This window comes from Apostichopus japonicus, chromosome 14 (assembly GCF_037975245.1).
Source record: "Apostichopus japonicus isolate 1M-3 chromosome 14, ASM3797524v1, whole genome shotgun sequence".
In the NCBI taxonomy this organism is placed as follows: Eukaryota; Metazoa; Echinodermata; class Holothuroidea; order Aspidochirotida; family Stichopodidae; genus Apostichopus; species Apostichopus japonicus.
The window spans coordinates 24636460-24652373 of NC_092574.1; the positions used below are offsets into that span (position 1 = coordinate 24636460).

At 34.5% G+C, this 15914-nt stretch overlaps 1 protein-coding gene across 1 annotated transcript; it reads left to right on the forward strand.

Moving 5' to 3' along the window:
* The first annotated feature begins 279 nt into the window (after nucleotides 1–279).
* On the forward strand, nucleotides 280–15914 carry LOC139979757 (neuropeptides B/W receptor type 1-like). The gene is made up of 2 exons (XM_071990842.1): nucleotides 280–569; nucleotides 8588–15914. The coding sequence occupies exon 2, from the start codon at nucleotides 9086–9088 to the stop codon at nucleotides 10256–10258; it is 1173 nt and encodes a 390-aa protein (XP_071846943.1). The 5' UTR covers nucleotides 280–569; nucleotides 8588–9085; the 3' UTR covers nucleotides 10259–15914.

A 15914-nucleotide genomic window follows, 5' to 3' on the forward strand; every position in this document is an offset into this window, starting at 1 on the left:
AAATTTTCTTCGACGGATTCTCTATACGAAAAACAAAACAAAAATTGTGATCGGGTTTGAAATGCAAAATACACAGCTGTGTACAGAAGATGTCTCAAACTTTTTCGATTTTTGCCATACAATATGATAGTAAGCTCTATGCCTATATATATGCGGTATATGCGGTACATGCGCTTGGGTTTCGACCAATCCGAACAAGGAGGCGGGGCTTCTGCTGTAAAGGCCGAATGCAATAAGAGGTGGTGATGAACGAAACCCAAGTTCATTTGAAATCATTTGAGAGTGATTGCATTGCAAAACGGAATTGTGCTGTTACCTGGACGGAGGGTGTTTATCGCACTTTCAACGGGCTTTGCTTTTTTTTTTAACGAAGGGAGTTTTTACCTCGTCAGTGTTTTCAACAAGTGTCTTTCTGTTGCAAAATGGTTTTTAATTTGTGAATTCATCCTAAGTTGATGTTTCTTTTTCAAATGAACGTCAATTATTTGGGTTATAAAATAGCCGCCAGCGTGAATTGCAATTATATGACATTCCGTGAAAAATATCCCATGGTTTGAAAACAAAACAAAGTAAGTACCTTGTGGATAATTGTTTGTTATTGTGTATAAAATGAGCTGTTATGGTTGCATGAAAACAATTTCTTGTTTGGTTAATAAAAATCATTTGGGAAGGTAATATTCAAAACTTGCCTTTAGTTCATTATATATATTTATATATATGTAAATATATGTATATATATATATATATATATATATATATATATATATATATATATATATATATATATATATATATATATATATATATATATATATATATATATATATATATATATATATATACGTTGATTATTTGCGTTTGGCTAGCGGATTTGAAAAATAAAATGCAAACATTCTGCTCATTGTTCGAACAATCGACCGCTTAGTAAAATTGCATCAGGTAGGATACAAAGATACAATCGAGCAAAGAGACCGTACCTAGATACTCTAGATTAGTAACATGTAAACATGATAGTCACGTTAATCAACCATTACGCTACTTTAAACCAGGTGACAGAACATTAGCTTTGTCTTTCTGCTTAAAATTACTAAACATTGCACTTACATTATAGGTCAGTTTTTGTGAAGCTAAGTGAAATAAGGTCAATTATTCTACTTGCTCATACATGTTAAGAAGTGGGGCGTGCAGATATCACAGCAGCGCTCTTTGATATATTGTGAGTATAATATGCAGTGAAAGATAGTAAAACTGTTATGTAACGTATTACAATTTTAAAGTGTCTTATTAAAGTGCGACTGAATTGTGTTGCTCCTATTAAATTTAATGTATGTATACAAAGATTGGTAAGTTGTGGATTTAATCTTCTAGGCTATAGTTACAGTACACTTTTCCGCAGATAAGGTCTCTTTAAATGTTCTAACACTTTCTGCCTTTTCAAGAGTTATTATGACTTGTCGCTAATAGATATTGGTTGAGACCGTAGAGTTGAGGAACCATTTAAGATGACTATGGATTATTGGTGCGGCATTGAAATTCTTTATGTTATTAAAGAATAGTGAATGATATCGTCTGTGGTAAACAAATATCAGGGACTGATTATAATTATATATATATATATATATATATATATATATATATATATATATATATATATATATATATATATATATATATATATATATATATATATATCGTGTAACAAAAAAGATGTACTTATAAATCAGCAGTGAGGACATTATTTTGTCATGAATGTACTACTTTCCATCTTTAGACCTGAAGAACCTGAAACTAGCAATGAAAATCCATCCATTATCTCTAATTTACTATTACCACGACAAATGCATGTTAATGAGCACTTGAAATTTGGAGCATCTGTAAACTATGCTTTGTGAATTAACTGAAAAAAAGACACAACCTTGTTTAGCGTGGAGGTTACAGGAAATAACTTACATCCATAAATACATACTCCACGGACATGCTGAAAACACACACACACATCTTCTGTACATATGTGCCGTTCAAAAAGCCATGACAATCTAAACGGTAAGCTTATCATATCTAACCACGATTTCTTTCAATTTATTACATTATCTTGCAAAGGTTTATCGACAAATCTGTATCGGTACCTTCAAACTTAATATCATACTTGAGAAATAAAATATTTAATTAGATTTAATTACACCCAGAGTGCTGTATAGTTTCAACATATACAATTGCTGTTGGATATATACAACCAAAGCAATATCATTTTCTTAGTAGCTAGGCTATATAATTCTTCAAATCATGTGCTACCTTGGTCACATGCAGTAAGAACGTCCTTGTCGATGGCCGTTATACGACATTGGGAGTTACTTATTGCGCCTAAAATGAAACTACAAAAATAAAATTGATAAATTCATATGCGAACAAAAATGACATAACAGATGACTGGAGCTATAAGTGATTAAATACAATTTCATCACTGAGTTCTCATCTTGTTTGCAAAAAAAAAAATAAATGATTACATACCTTGTATTTTATATTGTGATCAACTGTTGGCAAGTTTCAATTATTTCATGTTAGGAATGCTCGTATAGGCGTGGAAACACGGATTACTGGTGAACCTTTGCAAAACACGTAATCAATAAAATTCATGAAGCTTGCAATATACCTAAAATTGAGGAAACTGCCATACTGAGAGTTTCTCTTTATTAAACGAAAAAGAATCTTCTCCATCGCATCCACCTCTTGTTCATGATTTTTCTTTTCGCTCTAACGCTAACGCAGTGAATATTATCACTTTTGATTATTACTGGTACCCGAGTTTTTGTATAAAGAAATGACTGGAATGAAGGAAGGCGTAGAAAATGAGAAAAAAAAACTATAGTAAATTTCAGAAGAAAATGTAATATAAATTGCCCAATATCACAACATTCGACAATTTCATATCTCAGCAATACAAAATGCAATGAGGATATGAATATCACAGCAAGATACAATGCTATGAGAATGTGGTTATCTCAGAAATATAAAGTGAAATGATGATGTGGTTATCTCAACAATATACAATGCAACAAGGATGCGTCTTTCTCCTAAAGATGCAGAAAATGTTCATCAAGTGTAGAAAGTAATCGACAATAGCCAGCGACCAATCAATTAAAATCCGTACAATTAGACCCTCAATTTGAACAAAAAGACAAAAACACGCGGTGGTATGACCACATCGTTGTAAATAGGTTAATTAACCATGCTACTACTACTAATACTACTACTACTGCTACTACTACTACTACTACTAATACTAATACTACTACTACTATTACTACTACTACTACTACTACGACTACTACTACTACTACGACGACGACTACTACTACTACTTATGCTACTACTACTACTACTACTAATACTACTACTACCACTACTACCACTACTACTACCACTACTACAACTACTACTACAACTACTACTGCTACTACTACTACTAATTCAGAATAGGGTATAACAAGAACACCACAGGAACTTATGTTTTGTATGATATATCTGAAATAAATATACAACAACAACAAAACTTTAACCTAACGTCCATCAACAAATATACAACTATTTTAACCGAAAAACAGCTTACAGCAGAAAACCTAGGAAGGGGACTTGAGACATCGTTGTTATTCGGTAACGTTTTGCCGTTTGGTTTAAGGCAAATCCAATTACTTTGTGTAGCTACTTATGTGGTGTGTATTATCGAAGGGGGGAAAAGCACTAAAAACAAACAACCAAATGAGATATAGCCACTACATCTTCGCCGGTTAAATGATAGCACAGGCGATCCAAAACTCCAATTAACTTAATGTGACCAAAAGCGAATGAAGAATATTCCAAGTCAATGCGACACTTAAGAGAGTGTAATTCATTGTAGCTGTCGATGAAAACATCCATTGCATATGTTGTTAAAGGCGTATAGGCTATATACAAAATATTTCAAATCGTCCATCGTCCATGTCATATTCAAGTCCGGAGACTAAGTTTATGGTGCATATATCTGTTGTGAAGTTAAACGTTCTCAATATATCTACCAACTTTCATTTCATTGTTCATGATTCGATGTGGGATAAGAGCAGCAGAGATCTACATCTCCATGGTAGCAGTGATAGTAAAACAGCGGACAGCTGCAGCTCCATGGTAGCAGTGGTAATAGAGTTGCAGCTTCATGGTAGCAATGGTAGTATATAACAGCAGAGAGCTGCATCTCCCTGGTAGCGGTGGTAGTAGAGCTGCAGCTCTCCCGTGTTGCTACTAGTAGCAACACGAGAGAGCTGCAGCTCCATGATAGCAACTTTGTATCTATTAGCGTATTGCTAGTAACTGAATATGTCTGCTCATAACGCACTGCACATAACGCGGCATTTACGCCATTGTCCTGAAATCAAAAGTGTGTTTCTGCTTTGTAATGAAAACTCTATGATTGTATCTATGGTTACCTAGTATTTGTATTTGTAGGATCAAGCCGCATAAGGTAACGTGTTTCGGTCTTTTGAAAATTAGCATTAAATGAATTAGGTGTATTTAAACAGCCTCAGCACACACGATACAATAGAATACAATTGAGCTTACTCACTGGAAAATGGGGAATGGCAGCGTGTACAATTAAGACCTAACTAAACGCAATGCTGAAACCTACAGGATAATTGACACATACTGCCAAATACACTGCCAACTGCACTGTTAGTAAGGTAAATCATCAATGCTTTCACTTATAGTAAAACTGTATTAATATATAGCTTTTCAAATGATGGAGTCAGTTTTTTTTCGTGACCACCGCGTGCATGGCTTCTAAATAACGCATCATACAAAATGTGTACATTGATTTGTAGTTCACGATCGATATTACCACTAATGAACTCTCATGAAAGTGTAATAATTTATTGTCAACGTTAATGGCCACATATTAACAAAAGTAGATGTTTTCTTGTTTCTTAGCATCTGATTAATACTTAAAGAGTGTCTGAGCTTCTATATAGTCAAGCCTCATTTGGTGAAATAATGTAGCATAACTTGGTTCATCATTTCCAATGTAAGTGTAAGTGAACCTCAGTTGTTTTCTTTTACATTTTGAAAGAAGGAAAGAATGACAGGCAACACAACCCTGCTTTCATTACAATGATGTTTTTACCTTTGAGAATATATTGTATATATTTCCTATGAGTTAACTTAGAACACATTTAGCAGGTATATGCTCTTTAAGCTTACCAGGAGGATCCACATGTAATTTTCATTAGTAACGGTCGATGAAGTAATAATTGGCATAGGCTTTATCTATATGTCTCTAGCACATGTTTCGTGCAGTGAAATATGCTACAAAGTTAAGCGTGTAAGTTCGAAAACGAAGTTTATATGGATTTAACGAAAGATTACTGGGGATACTAGTTAGGCTTCAAACAATCTTTAGATTTAACATTTTAAATACTGATTTTAGAAAATTGTGCATTCTTAGCAAAATGCATTTATTTATATAACAATCAATAATGAATTAAATCAGAAGCAAATGGTATAAGTTTAGAAAGAAAATATATATTACTATAAATTATTAATAAATATTATGTTTTGATAAAGGGACTACGCAGTGGTGCAGTGTACGATAAAATGAACGCAACAGTTACATAACCTTTAGCACTTTATAAATCATTTTCTAACACCTTAACCTTAGTTGTGTTTGCACACTGTATGATATATAGTGATAAATATTACCTAATTCCGTCTGTCTTTCTTTATTTATATCATCAAGAGATGCTTATATTGGCCTCTCTGTACATTCCCTTTAAATTTGGTTTAATTTTGTTCGATTCCGTTAAATCTTGTTTCTTTGGTATTTACGTGTCTTAAGCGAGAATTATCCCTTAAAGGAATACTTAGTTACCCTGTCGCCTATCGAAATACGCATTATCATATTGACTGTAATGTAACACATATTGATGCATCCAAAGCATACATATAGTGCCATATAATATGATTGACAGGGGTTCCCAGAGAATTAAATCTTGTGATAGCTGCGTGGGGTATAGTTGAGGGTAGAACGATAAAGGAAGATTATCGTTATGCTTTATACATATAGATAAATATATATTTTATGAACGTACAAGAGATCTTACACTCGTCGATTTAACTTTCAAAGTATTCATTAAACGTTTGGATTATTTATTAATGCACTTAAGATATCACACGTTGGGGTTCGGTGAGCGCCATTTAGTACCTGTACAAATGACATCACCTTAAAAACTCAAGAGAATTATGTCTTGTCTCATTAGATATTTGAAAGTGATCAAAAGGAGGTTCTATAGACATAGCTTGCCAGACATTAATAACCACAGTTTGTGCTGGTGGAAAAGAACGTCACATCATAGAGAGTGAACTGTTATGGGAACATAAAAAAAAATCGAGTTAATACACTTTTTAATATAGGGTTTCCCAATTGCGAACGACATAAACAGAGGCGGTTATCGTATTGGTTTGATTTAGTTCCGCGATACTTGACTAACTACCTTCGACATAGAATCTCCAGCAGCAGCATGGGTTGATCACTAAAAGTATATACGTTAAGTCCGTTCGTAAATATTATTGAAAGAAACGTCCTTTTTAAACATATATTCGAAATTTCAAGCAAATGTAATTTCATTTCAAGCACCTTGACTTGTGGTTTCTAAAATGAATTTTTGTTTCGGCGAAATTGCAGAGGTGGAACCTTAAGTCAATCACCCAACTTGTCTGCGTTAACGTGTACTCGTGTTCGCATGTGAACACTTTCACGCGATAGTTATAAACTTGATTCAGGGATTTGTAAACAGAAAAGAGCACGCACATTGAGACATATATGACAACTTCCTATAGGTGCACCTGGAAACGTCGAGGTGCTTCGTTCATTACATTAAGTGAGAATCTAATTAAAGTTGTTTTTTTGATCATCGATAATGGCTGGTATTATTGCGGATAGCAAAATTATGAATTACACGTATGATATATTTAAAAGGGTGTTAAAGCATACTGCACCAGTCAAGAAGAAAAAGCAAGCATATGCGAAAGAATTACATTAACAAGCACGTGGTCTGTATGTAGAATACATCAAAGCGGTAGAGAACGTATGAACGTAATAATGTATAATATCTAAAATCTTGTTAGAGGTCACCACGATACGTAGAACAATTATCACGTGGATTGAATAAATGGAGGTATTGGAACTATACCTGCACTATACCTGCACCTTCCCTCACCACCATTGTCGTCTCTCCCTAAGAATAAAGGAAGCTTAGCATATGGCATGTATGGCACTAAAAAGGGGCGGTTCTCATGGAGGAAATATGCAACATGTTAGTAAAACCATAATTTTGCACAAGAAATTTTTAAAGAATTTAAATAACCCAGCAGTGTATCTTTGTTTCGTGACTGTCACTTGAAGACTCTTCAATTGTTACACAAATGAATGGTATTCGACTTCAATATTAGCACTTACGGTGCTCTTGGTTTTGTCAATGGTCAAGCAAGGAGTCTTACAATGAAAAGAGGATATCATCACCCCCCTCCCCCTCACACTACCCCCTCCCTAATGGAATTTAAGGCCCATGCACTATATAAGCACAACAACAGTTTTACAGAAAGTTTTGTCAAGCAGCCTTCATACATTCGTTTGCAAGAGTAAGTAGCTTTACAGGGTATAATAACGAATATGTTACGCAGATCACAGTATATTAAGCGTCCACAGCAAAGGGTTCAGTGTGGATGACCGAAACATACAATGGGGAGACATTGCAACGATAAGTTTAAACAGTAGATAAGTTTATTACTAAATGACCACAAACAGTCTGTGCTTCCTCTGTTGTTACTCGCGGTCTATATCTTCTTAGACCACCATGTCTACATCAATATTCAGACCTAGCCCTAGTAATAATACAATCATCAAGCGAACACTTGATTAGTTATATAAGACATTTCGTAGCCTAAATCAATCGCCTAAAAGGGACACCAGGTTTCGACTGTTTTCTGTTTTCTGTTTCGCTTCCTTTGCAATGTTCAGGCAGTAGTTCTAGCACGAATACAATCATCTTTCCCATCTATATAGTCCTACACTGAGTACATGGGACGCTTTTCATTTACGCCATACAAAAAGCATACTTGCTACCACGTTTTAAAGAGTAAAACTTTTAGCTGTATACAAAATTATAAGAATTATGTAAAAAGAAGAACTTTTTGTCTTAGCCGTGTCTTAAAGTTTGGAAAGGTCACGTACCGGGTCAAATGTTATGGGATATTTACCTTGACTTCAAAGTGAACACTTGATTAGTTATATAAGACATTCCATAGCCTAAATCATTCGCCCAAAGGGACACAGGAAATCTATGTTAGTTTATGTTTTCTGTTTTGCTTCCTTTGCAATATGTGCCGCATAATTTCAATATCTTTTTTAATAGGTATCACTACATGAAGAAACACATATATTTGGTATCTGGTCACAACGTTCAGATAATTGTTCCAAAACTTTTACAAATCTTAGAAATGCTCGTTAATGAAATGTTGTGCAGAAGATTAATGTTGTCCTTTGACTTTCCTCTTCTCTTCATAGTGTGATCACGTGATGTCAGCTTCACAGAGATGATTGAAGAACTTTTACTGACACAATGAAGTATCACATATGAGCGAGAAAACGGTATACGACCTTAAACAAGTTTCATATCTGGACTCATTGTCAATGAAAAATCTGTTTTGCTGTCGGTTAATTGCGTGGGTTGCCATGAATTGCAGAGCAACTTCTTAGTATTTTATACAGCAAAGCATTTGAAACAGAAAATATAAAGAAAGTCAGAGAATCAGAGAACGAACAGATCAACGTTGCAGCAGAAACAGGTGAAACTGCCCGTTTGGGATTTCTTTTTTATACCGCATACAGCAGGTTTTGTTCAAAATGTTTACGAAACATCTTAATACGTCGGAGCGAAACCTATGTATTCACAATTGAGTGTCTGTATCTTCTGACTTCAGTCGCATTGGATGTTGTAATACTACCGATAAGCATTGTTAAGTTGATAGACTAACAAAGTTCACCCAAATACCTATAGTCAAAATGAGCAATTATAGTACAAGCGATGTTGTCTATAGTAACGACTCCTGTCCCACAATCGAGCTTTCAGTGGATGCCGCTGAAAGCTTACTTTACACAGACCTACAAGTTGCCATCTTTCGGTTTGTGTTGCCAATCGTATTCGTCTTCGGTGTACTCAACAATGTAGCTTTCATTTACGTTGTAGTACATTCTCAAAGCATGCAGACAATAACGAATAAATGCCTTGTCCATCTGTCAATCGCCGATCTTCTCTTTCTAATAGTTGCGATCGGGGAAAGGTTTTGGAGTTATCTCTACTCACCCATCACACCAGACGACACGCCATATGGCGTCGTAGGATGTTCAACTTTCAAACTGGCAAGGAGTGCCTCTTATTTTGCTTCCTTGGCCTTTGTAACAGTCGTTTCGATCGAACGATTTAACGCAGTCTGTCGTTACCAAAGAAAACGAGACGCCACGACGTATAGAAACATCATCATAGGTTGCTGGTTAGCATCATTTGTTCTATCGCTGACCTTTATTCCTTCCGTTTCTATATTGCACTGTAACACGCTCCAATGGCCAGAAGAGCCACCATTTCAAGATTTCGGGGACAGGGAATGGCTCATATGTTTGCCACAAAGCGACTGGCAGGCCACATATACGGACGCAATGCAGGCTATTCCATTCTTTTTCCTGCTGATCGCTAACTTGTGCCTTTACGTCTGTATTATAAGAGGATTAAACGCAGCAGTTAAGAGAGCCGACCTAACTGGGAAAAGACTTCGGAATACAGCAATCCGAAACCAAATTGCTTGGATGTTGATAGCAAATGGTGTTATCTTTTTCACTTTACTATCTCCTCGGGAGATAAGCTTTATCATCAAAAGTACGTTAGCACCTTCTGCTACTCATACCGACTTTTATACGAATATCAGTGAAATCACGAGTATTCTCTCTTATATCAATTCTGGAATCAATCCGATAGTTTACAGTATCCTTAGCTCTAAACACAGGAAAGCCTTTCAAGATGCTTTTCTCCCAGAGAAATGTTCTCCAAGACCAGAGAAGAGTGCTAATTGCGCAGGTTACCTTCAACCGATCGTGGGCCAAACCGACGAGACTAGCATGGGCTACCGGCACAGTCCACGTCTCGGTGTAAGAACAGAGAGAACGGAAACGGAGACAGTGTAGTAATTGATGTGAATATTAGCAAGATCACGAGGAATATGTTCCTTTCAAGAAATGGTATTCTGTATTCCGTTTCCTTGGTTCTACCATCACATTCTATAACTGCAACATAAGTAGTATTGCACCGAACTCCCAAAGAACTTGGTGTCAATTTTTGTTTTGGTGTTATTTTAAAGGATCATTCATTCTTAACTAGAACTTACACGTGTAAATTTTATTTCTCGTTCACCCTTACGACGAGACTGTCTGAAATGATACCTGGACCTATTTTTAATATTTTTTCCTGATGATTAATATGTACTGGTTAGTAAAATAACTCTATGAGAGAAAAGCGAAACTGTAAGTAGTTTATCGATCGACTCGGGCTTTTGAATTACCCTAGTTTGTTACAAATGATTGAAATACACATTGGGTGTCATTCACCTCTAATATATAAGACGTAATAATCATAAATAAATACTGTAAAATGATACGTACCAATTTTCCTTCCAATTTGTGAGTATTATGTCCATGCTTTTGCACGTTGCTCATTTTCACCATTCCATATACATTTTATTTTATGTTTCAATGGTTACATGTACGAAGTAAAACATTATTTGGGTGATGTAATATGTTATTAAAATGAAATTTACCTGTGGGATGTAAATATCACATGATGTAAACTATTCGTGATATTTTCTCGTCGTACCACGCTCGAATTCTTAATAATAAAATCGGTCTATATGTATATCCTTTTCCAAACGAAGCCTTGAATTAGGCTTTGAAATCAAAATATTACAGCTAAGTGATGTGAAATGTAGACTTTACTTTTATAAAGTGCCTTTTAGATATATAAATTGAAAATTCGTAAATATTTTGATTTCCTCCTTACGCTCAATATGACACACATCATCGATATGTTACGAACGTAATATAATTAGGCGAAGAAGGGTTTGGCCGGATATTTTCTAAGAATGAAATCACCCAAAAGGCCTTTCACATACACCACAAAAGACAATATACAAAATGTCAAAGAAAGGGAACGAGTGGAAAATAAATAACAAGGCGCAAAGTTGATATATTTTATTTAAGTATAATAATGCTTATTCATTTAATAATTCGATGGAATTATCATTTCCATTTTTCTTTGTGTTGTCATTTTGAGATATGTCATTAGTGCGATTTTTTCTTCAAACAGTTTATGGTTAAATCTTCATATTGTACGGGTTGTCATGTTCCAGCATAGCAGATGGTTTTATATACAGATTAGTACTCTGATACACGAGTCAAAGGATTACATTTAGATGGCTAACTAACATTGCTCCAAAATATATATATTTTTAAGTTGACTGATCGAATCTGAGATATATGGAGGATAATTAAAGATAGGGTATAGAGCAAGGGGGGGTAGGAAGCTACCAAAAAGTGGGTGGCACAACATCAGAAAGGCACTTTCTCATTCCACAACCACCACTCGTTATGCTATAAACCGATTACCGATAAACCGCGTAGGGCACATTTGCTCTTTTGAAAAAAGTGGGGGGCACGTGCCCCAGCCCCCGGCTCCTACCCCGTGGGTAAGAATACAGTTTTATTGAAGCCGACGTGGAGAAACTTAGGGCCCAAAAAGAAGGAAAAAAAAGAAATGGAACGATACTATATCGATATAACTACAAATGGCTTCTCAGGGAGACAGCTCTTTCAGTAATGTGTATACCAGGATGGTTTATATCCTTATTGTAATTATATAAGTGGCTGGTTTACTGACTAAATATTCTTACTAGCACCTATTTTGTATTAATTGTGATAGTTGTAATATTATTTTTTAAGTTAAAAGAGAGTAAAAATATGTGGAATGATTTCATCAAATGTAAAAAAAAAATTAATTTATGTTGACATCTCAATTAAACATCTGATTATTTAAAATGCATAATTAAAAAAGTCAATGGTCATTGGTACGCATACTTAATTCTCATTGATAAAGGAGGTATAGTTATGACCGTTAAATTTTCTATTTAACTATATAAAAATTTGGATGTTTTTTTTTGGAATCACGATGCTTCTTAAAGACATGAAGACAATTAAACATATTTTGGAGTATTTGGAGTAAATGTGTACATTTTATTTGATTTAACTGCTACTACACATGCATGTTAGAATGCAAACTCATATGAAATGTTTTTCGAGATGCATTGACTTATCCCACACTTTAAGAAACCCTCTTTACCCGTTTCATTTTCATTTTTTCTTCGACTTACTCCATTATTTCGTTTTGGCTTTACCGTTTGTAAAGGAATCATAAAATGGATAGCACATGGAATCTTCTTTTGGAAATAACCTACATATCTAAAACTTTTCTTTTAATTATCATATTATGACTTATATATAAAGCCTGAATATTATCGAGCATTAAAGGCACGTAATAACTACAAATAACAAGAAAATTGAATGAAGTTGTAAGACGATAGACTAAAGTTCAAACAGAATTTAAGAAATCGAACAAAGCGAACAAAACAAAATCGGTTGACAGCAAGATAGATTAATTTATTACTTGACAGTCAACACTCGTCGAATCTTGCCAAGGACCTGATTCATCATGATACTTGAAAAGCTCGTTACGGAAGCAGTTGTAACGTAGCATGTAGTCAACATAGTGTGAGTAAAGTCTTATCTTATAGTTGCAAGTCGATAAGAAAAAAAAAAAAAACGGAGAAAAATAAAATCCGGTAAAATAAGAAAGTGTCTTAAATTTGAAATGAACGAAATTGCTGGCAGTTGCAAATGAATATGACATATGCCATACACGCACCAGTGTCTATGTGAGCATCAAGTATTGCTCGTATAAGATAAGTTTTCAGCCACGAAAGAAATAAAGATTCGTTTAGCACTAATGACATCTGCTCGTGTTTTCTGCTGTTCAAATTGATATCATAATTGAAGGGGACATAAAAAGCTTTTTCCATATGCGTTATAAACAGTAAGGGATATGCCGTTTCAAGTTTGTTGTTTTTTGTCAAATTAACGGGGTTATTTGTCTGCCTTCAGAGGGTATTATTTTGCATGATGCCATTCAAGTCTTTAACATATTAAAGGAATTGTTAGTTTCATTTGTTTTCTGGTTGAGACAAATTTGCGTAGGCGCTAAACAAAACGATCTTTATATGGCGAGCAATAACCTCTTTCGTTGTTTGAAATTCGTGAAAATGGAACGAGAAATGAGATTATTATTATTATTATGCGCTATGTACGTAACACAATATTTCCAAATCATGATTTTCTAGTTTTTCTTAAATTGAAACAATAAAAAAAGATGGAAAAAAATAAATGAGTATACATTACAAAAACCGCTCAATATATTGTTTAGTAACCCGCGTGTAGATGAAAACAACACACTGTATTTGTGTTGACGTAATGAACTTGTACACTGCTATTTGACTAAAGTGTATTTAGTATTTAACCTATATTATACTCATCAAATAAATGCTCTTTATAAATGAAAAATAAACAAATTTACCAGAAATATGGAATGAACTGCTAACACGGATCCGATACTTGTACATCAGCCATATACATTTTAAAATAACACATTTTTCCCCCAGTTATATAGATAAAATGAAAAGAAAGATATCCGGGCATAAAGAGCAAAATCCGAAGTCACTGTTCTTGCAACAACATGGAAAACAATAAATCCTAGACCTCCTTTTCATCCGTTTCGAGTAGGATTACAAATTAAAGGCAGTCTAGTATTACAAACAAGTGATTGACTGGTTAACTATAGTAACATCTGCATAATGGCATTTTTGTTAAATTTGTTTTTGTTCTGTAAGATCGTATACTTTGATGGGCTTTGCAGGATTACGGAGAATTTATTCGACAAGAGCTGACTTCTAGCTTACTAATTGTAACGAAAGCCGATTTTATAGGATTTGCTAATTGTGTCAATCGCAAAATGATAGTTTATAAGTTACAAGGACCCTCCCCTTGTGTTTTATTCCCTCTCTCCTTCCTTAAGTGGAACGAAGGACTCTTGCTTTATGAAATGTAAACGTCTTCATTTTGGTGCCGGTGTTTTGATTTTTTTTTTATATCTTGAATATACACTCCGAATAAATCTAAAAGGAATAGTTAAGTAAGGGAGAAACGACAGTTGCAATCTGTTTTATTTTCTAGTTATACTTCGATACTGCAGATGGCACTCTACGGTTAGGTAGAAACAAGACGTGCTCCAACAGCTTGTGTGTGTGTTTAATTAAAATAAATTATATCGTCCAATGAAAAATGCTATAACCGTCCTATTCGAGTGATTGGCTTATTTTTCTTTCTACGTTATATTTGAGTCATTTTTGAGTAATTCAGTTAATTATACTATTATGATGGATGACTGGAGATAGAATACAAGTTGTTTTGAAATGCGGTCTTGGTTATTTTCAATGATGCATAATGTGCATGGAACGCCGTTGGAATAACTTGAACCTCCCGTGACATGCATGCATGCGTTTGGTTTCAAGTAAGTGTTTCATATTCACGTTGAAGCAGGAATCTTTAAGGTGCACAACTTTAAGACGAATGTGTCGACGCAGAACATGTATTGAGAGCAAAACAACGATGCTAAAGAAAATATAGAAATATTCATCAAAATGTAATATGTACGATTAAGGAAAATAAAAAAGAAAGAAACAGGTCATAAATTGATAGTATCGGATGGTATTGTTTGAATCTTTGAACTCCCCCGTTGCTCACACAACCGTGAGATCTGTCGCCCCCGGGATCGCCGCTTTGAGAGTGTGCATAACAGATCTTGTCTTCGATTTTTCCTTGAACCAGAGGACTATCTCATCCAATCTAAATCAGTAATCTGCATGGTAGGCTAGAGTTTTTCTCTAGAGCCTCTGTTACGATCAGAGATTTGAATTTGTCATTGTTGTTGTAGTTGGTTTTTCTTTATTATTTCTACAATGGGCTACAACGATTAGTTAAACTCTGTACTAAGAGAAAAGGAAAGCCTAGGAATTTCAAACACCTTTATTTGAACAGTTATGGTGCTTTCTTTTATTCATCATGATTACAAACTTTTCGAACGTATTCCACTCTGGGGAAATTTGTGCGGATTTTAGGAGGGAGTGGAAGGTGTAGGAGTGGGATCAGAATGAATGTTCAACGACAGCTTATCTTGCAGATTAACTGAAAATAATTTCTCGGAATGTTCCGTAATCACTGACGGGGTATACCTTAATCTCACGACTATGCTGGATTACTTCTTCTTGAAGGGTTTCGACTTTGATATAGACATTCAAAAAGACTGTTTACAAGGAGGTATGCTTATGTCCCTCTCTTTTAATTTGGTTACTAAGAAAGTACATTTTTATCTGCGTTTTCAAGATTTCCATTGTATTGCAGAGTAACTTGTCTAAAACCCACTTTTACCTTCATGTTGAACCCGTTTCTTATTTAAAAATAAAATAAATATATAAAAAAATATATATACAAATAATTGTCACGCATCGTTTTACATGTTAATATTGTGTGAGATTTTATTGTTGTTTCGTAAAACATTTAAGTTATTAATTTACAAACTATTCCATTTACAATAATTTAGAACTAATCGGAATAATGTATGATAACAACCCACCCTTTACCCTTTACATGCTGTAAATAAATGAAATTCTTAGAGCATATTAGA

What these genes read in the sequence shown, in the direction of transcription:
- LOC139979757 (XM_071990842.1), top strand. Translation starts at nt 9,086, where the DNA reads ATGAGCAATTATAGTACAAGCGATGTTGTCTATAGTAACGACTCCTGT.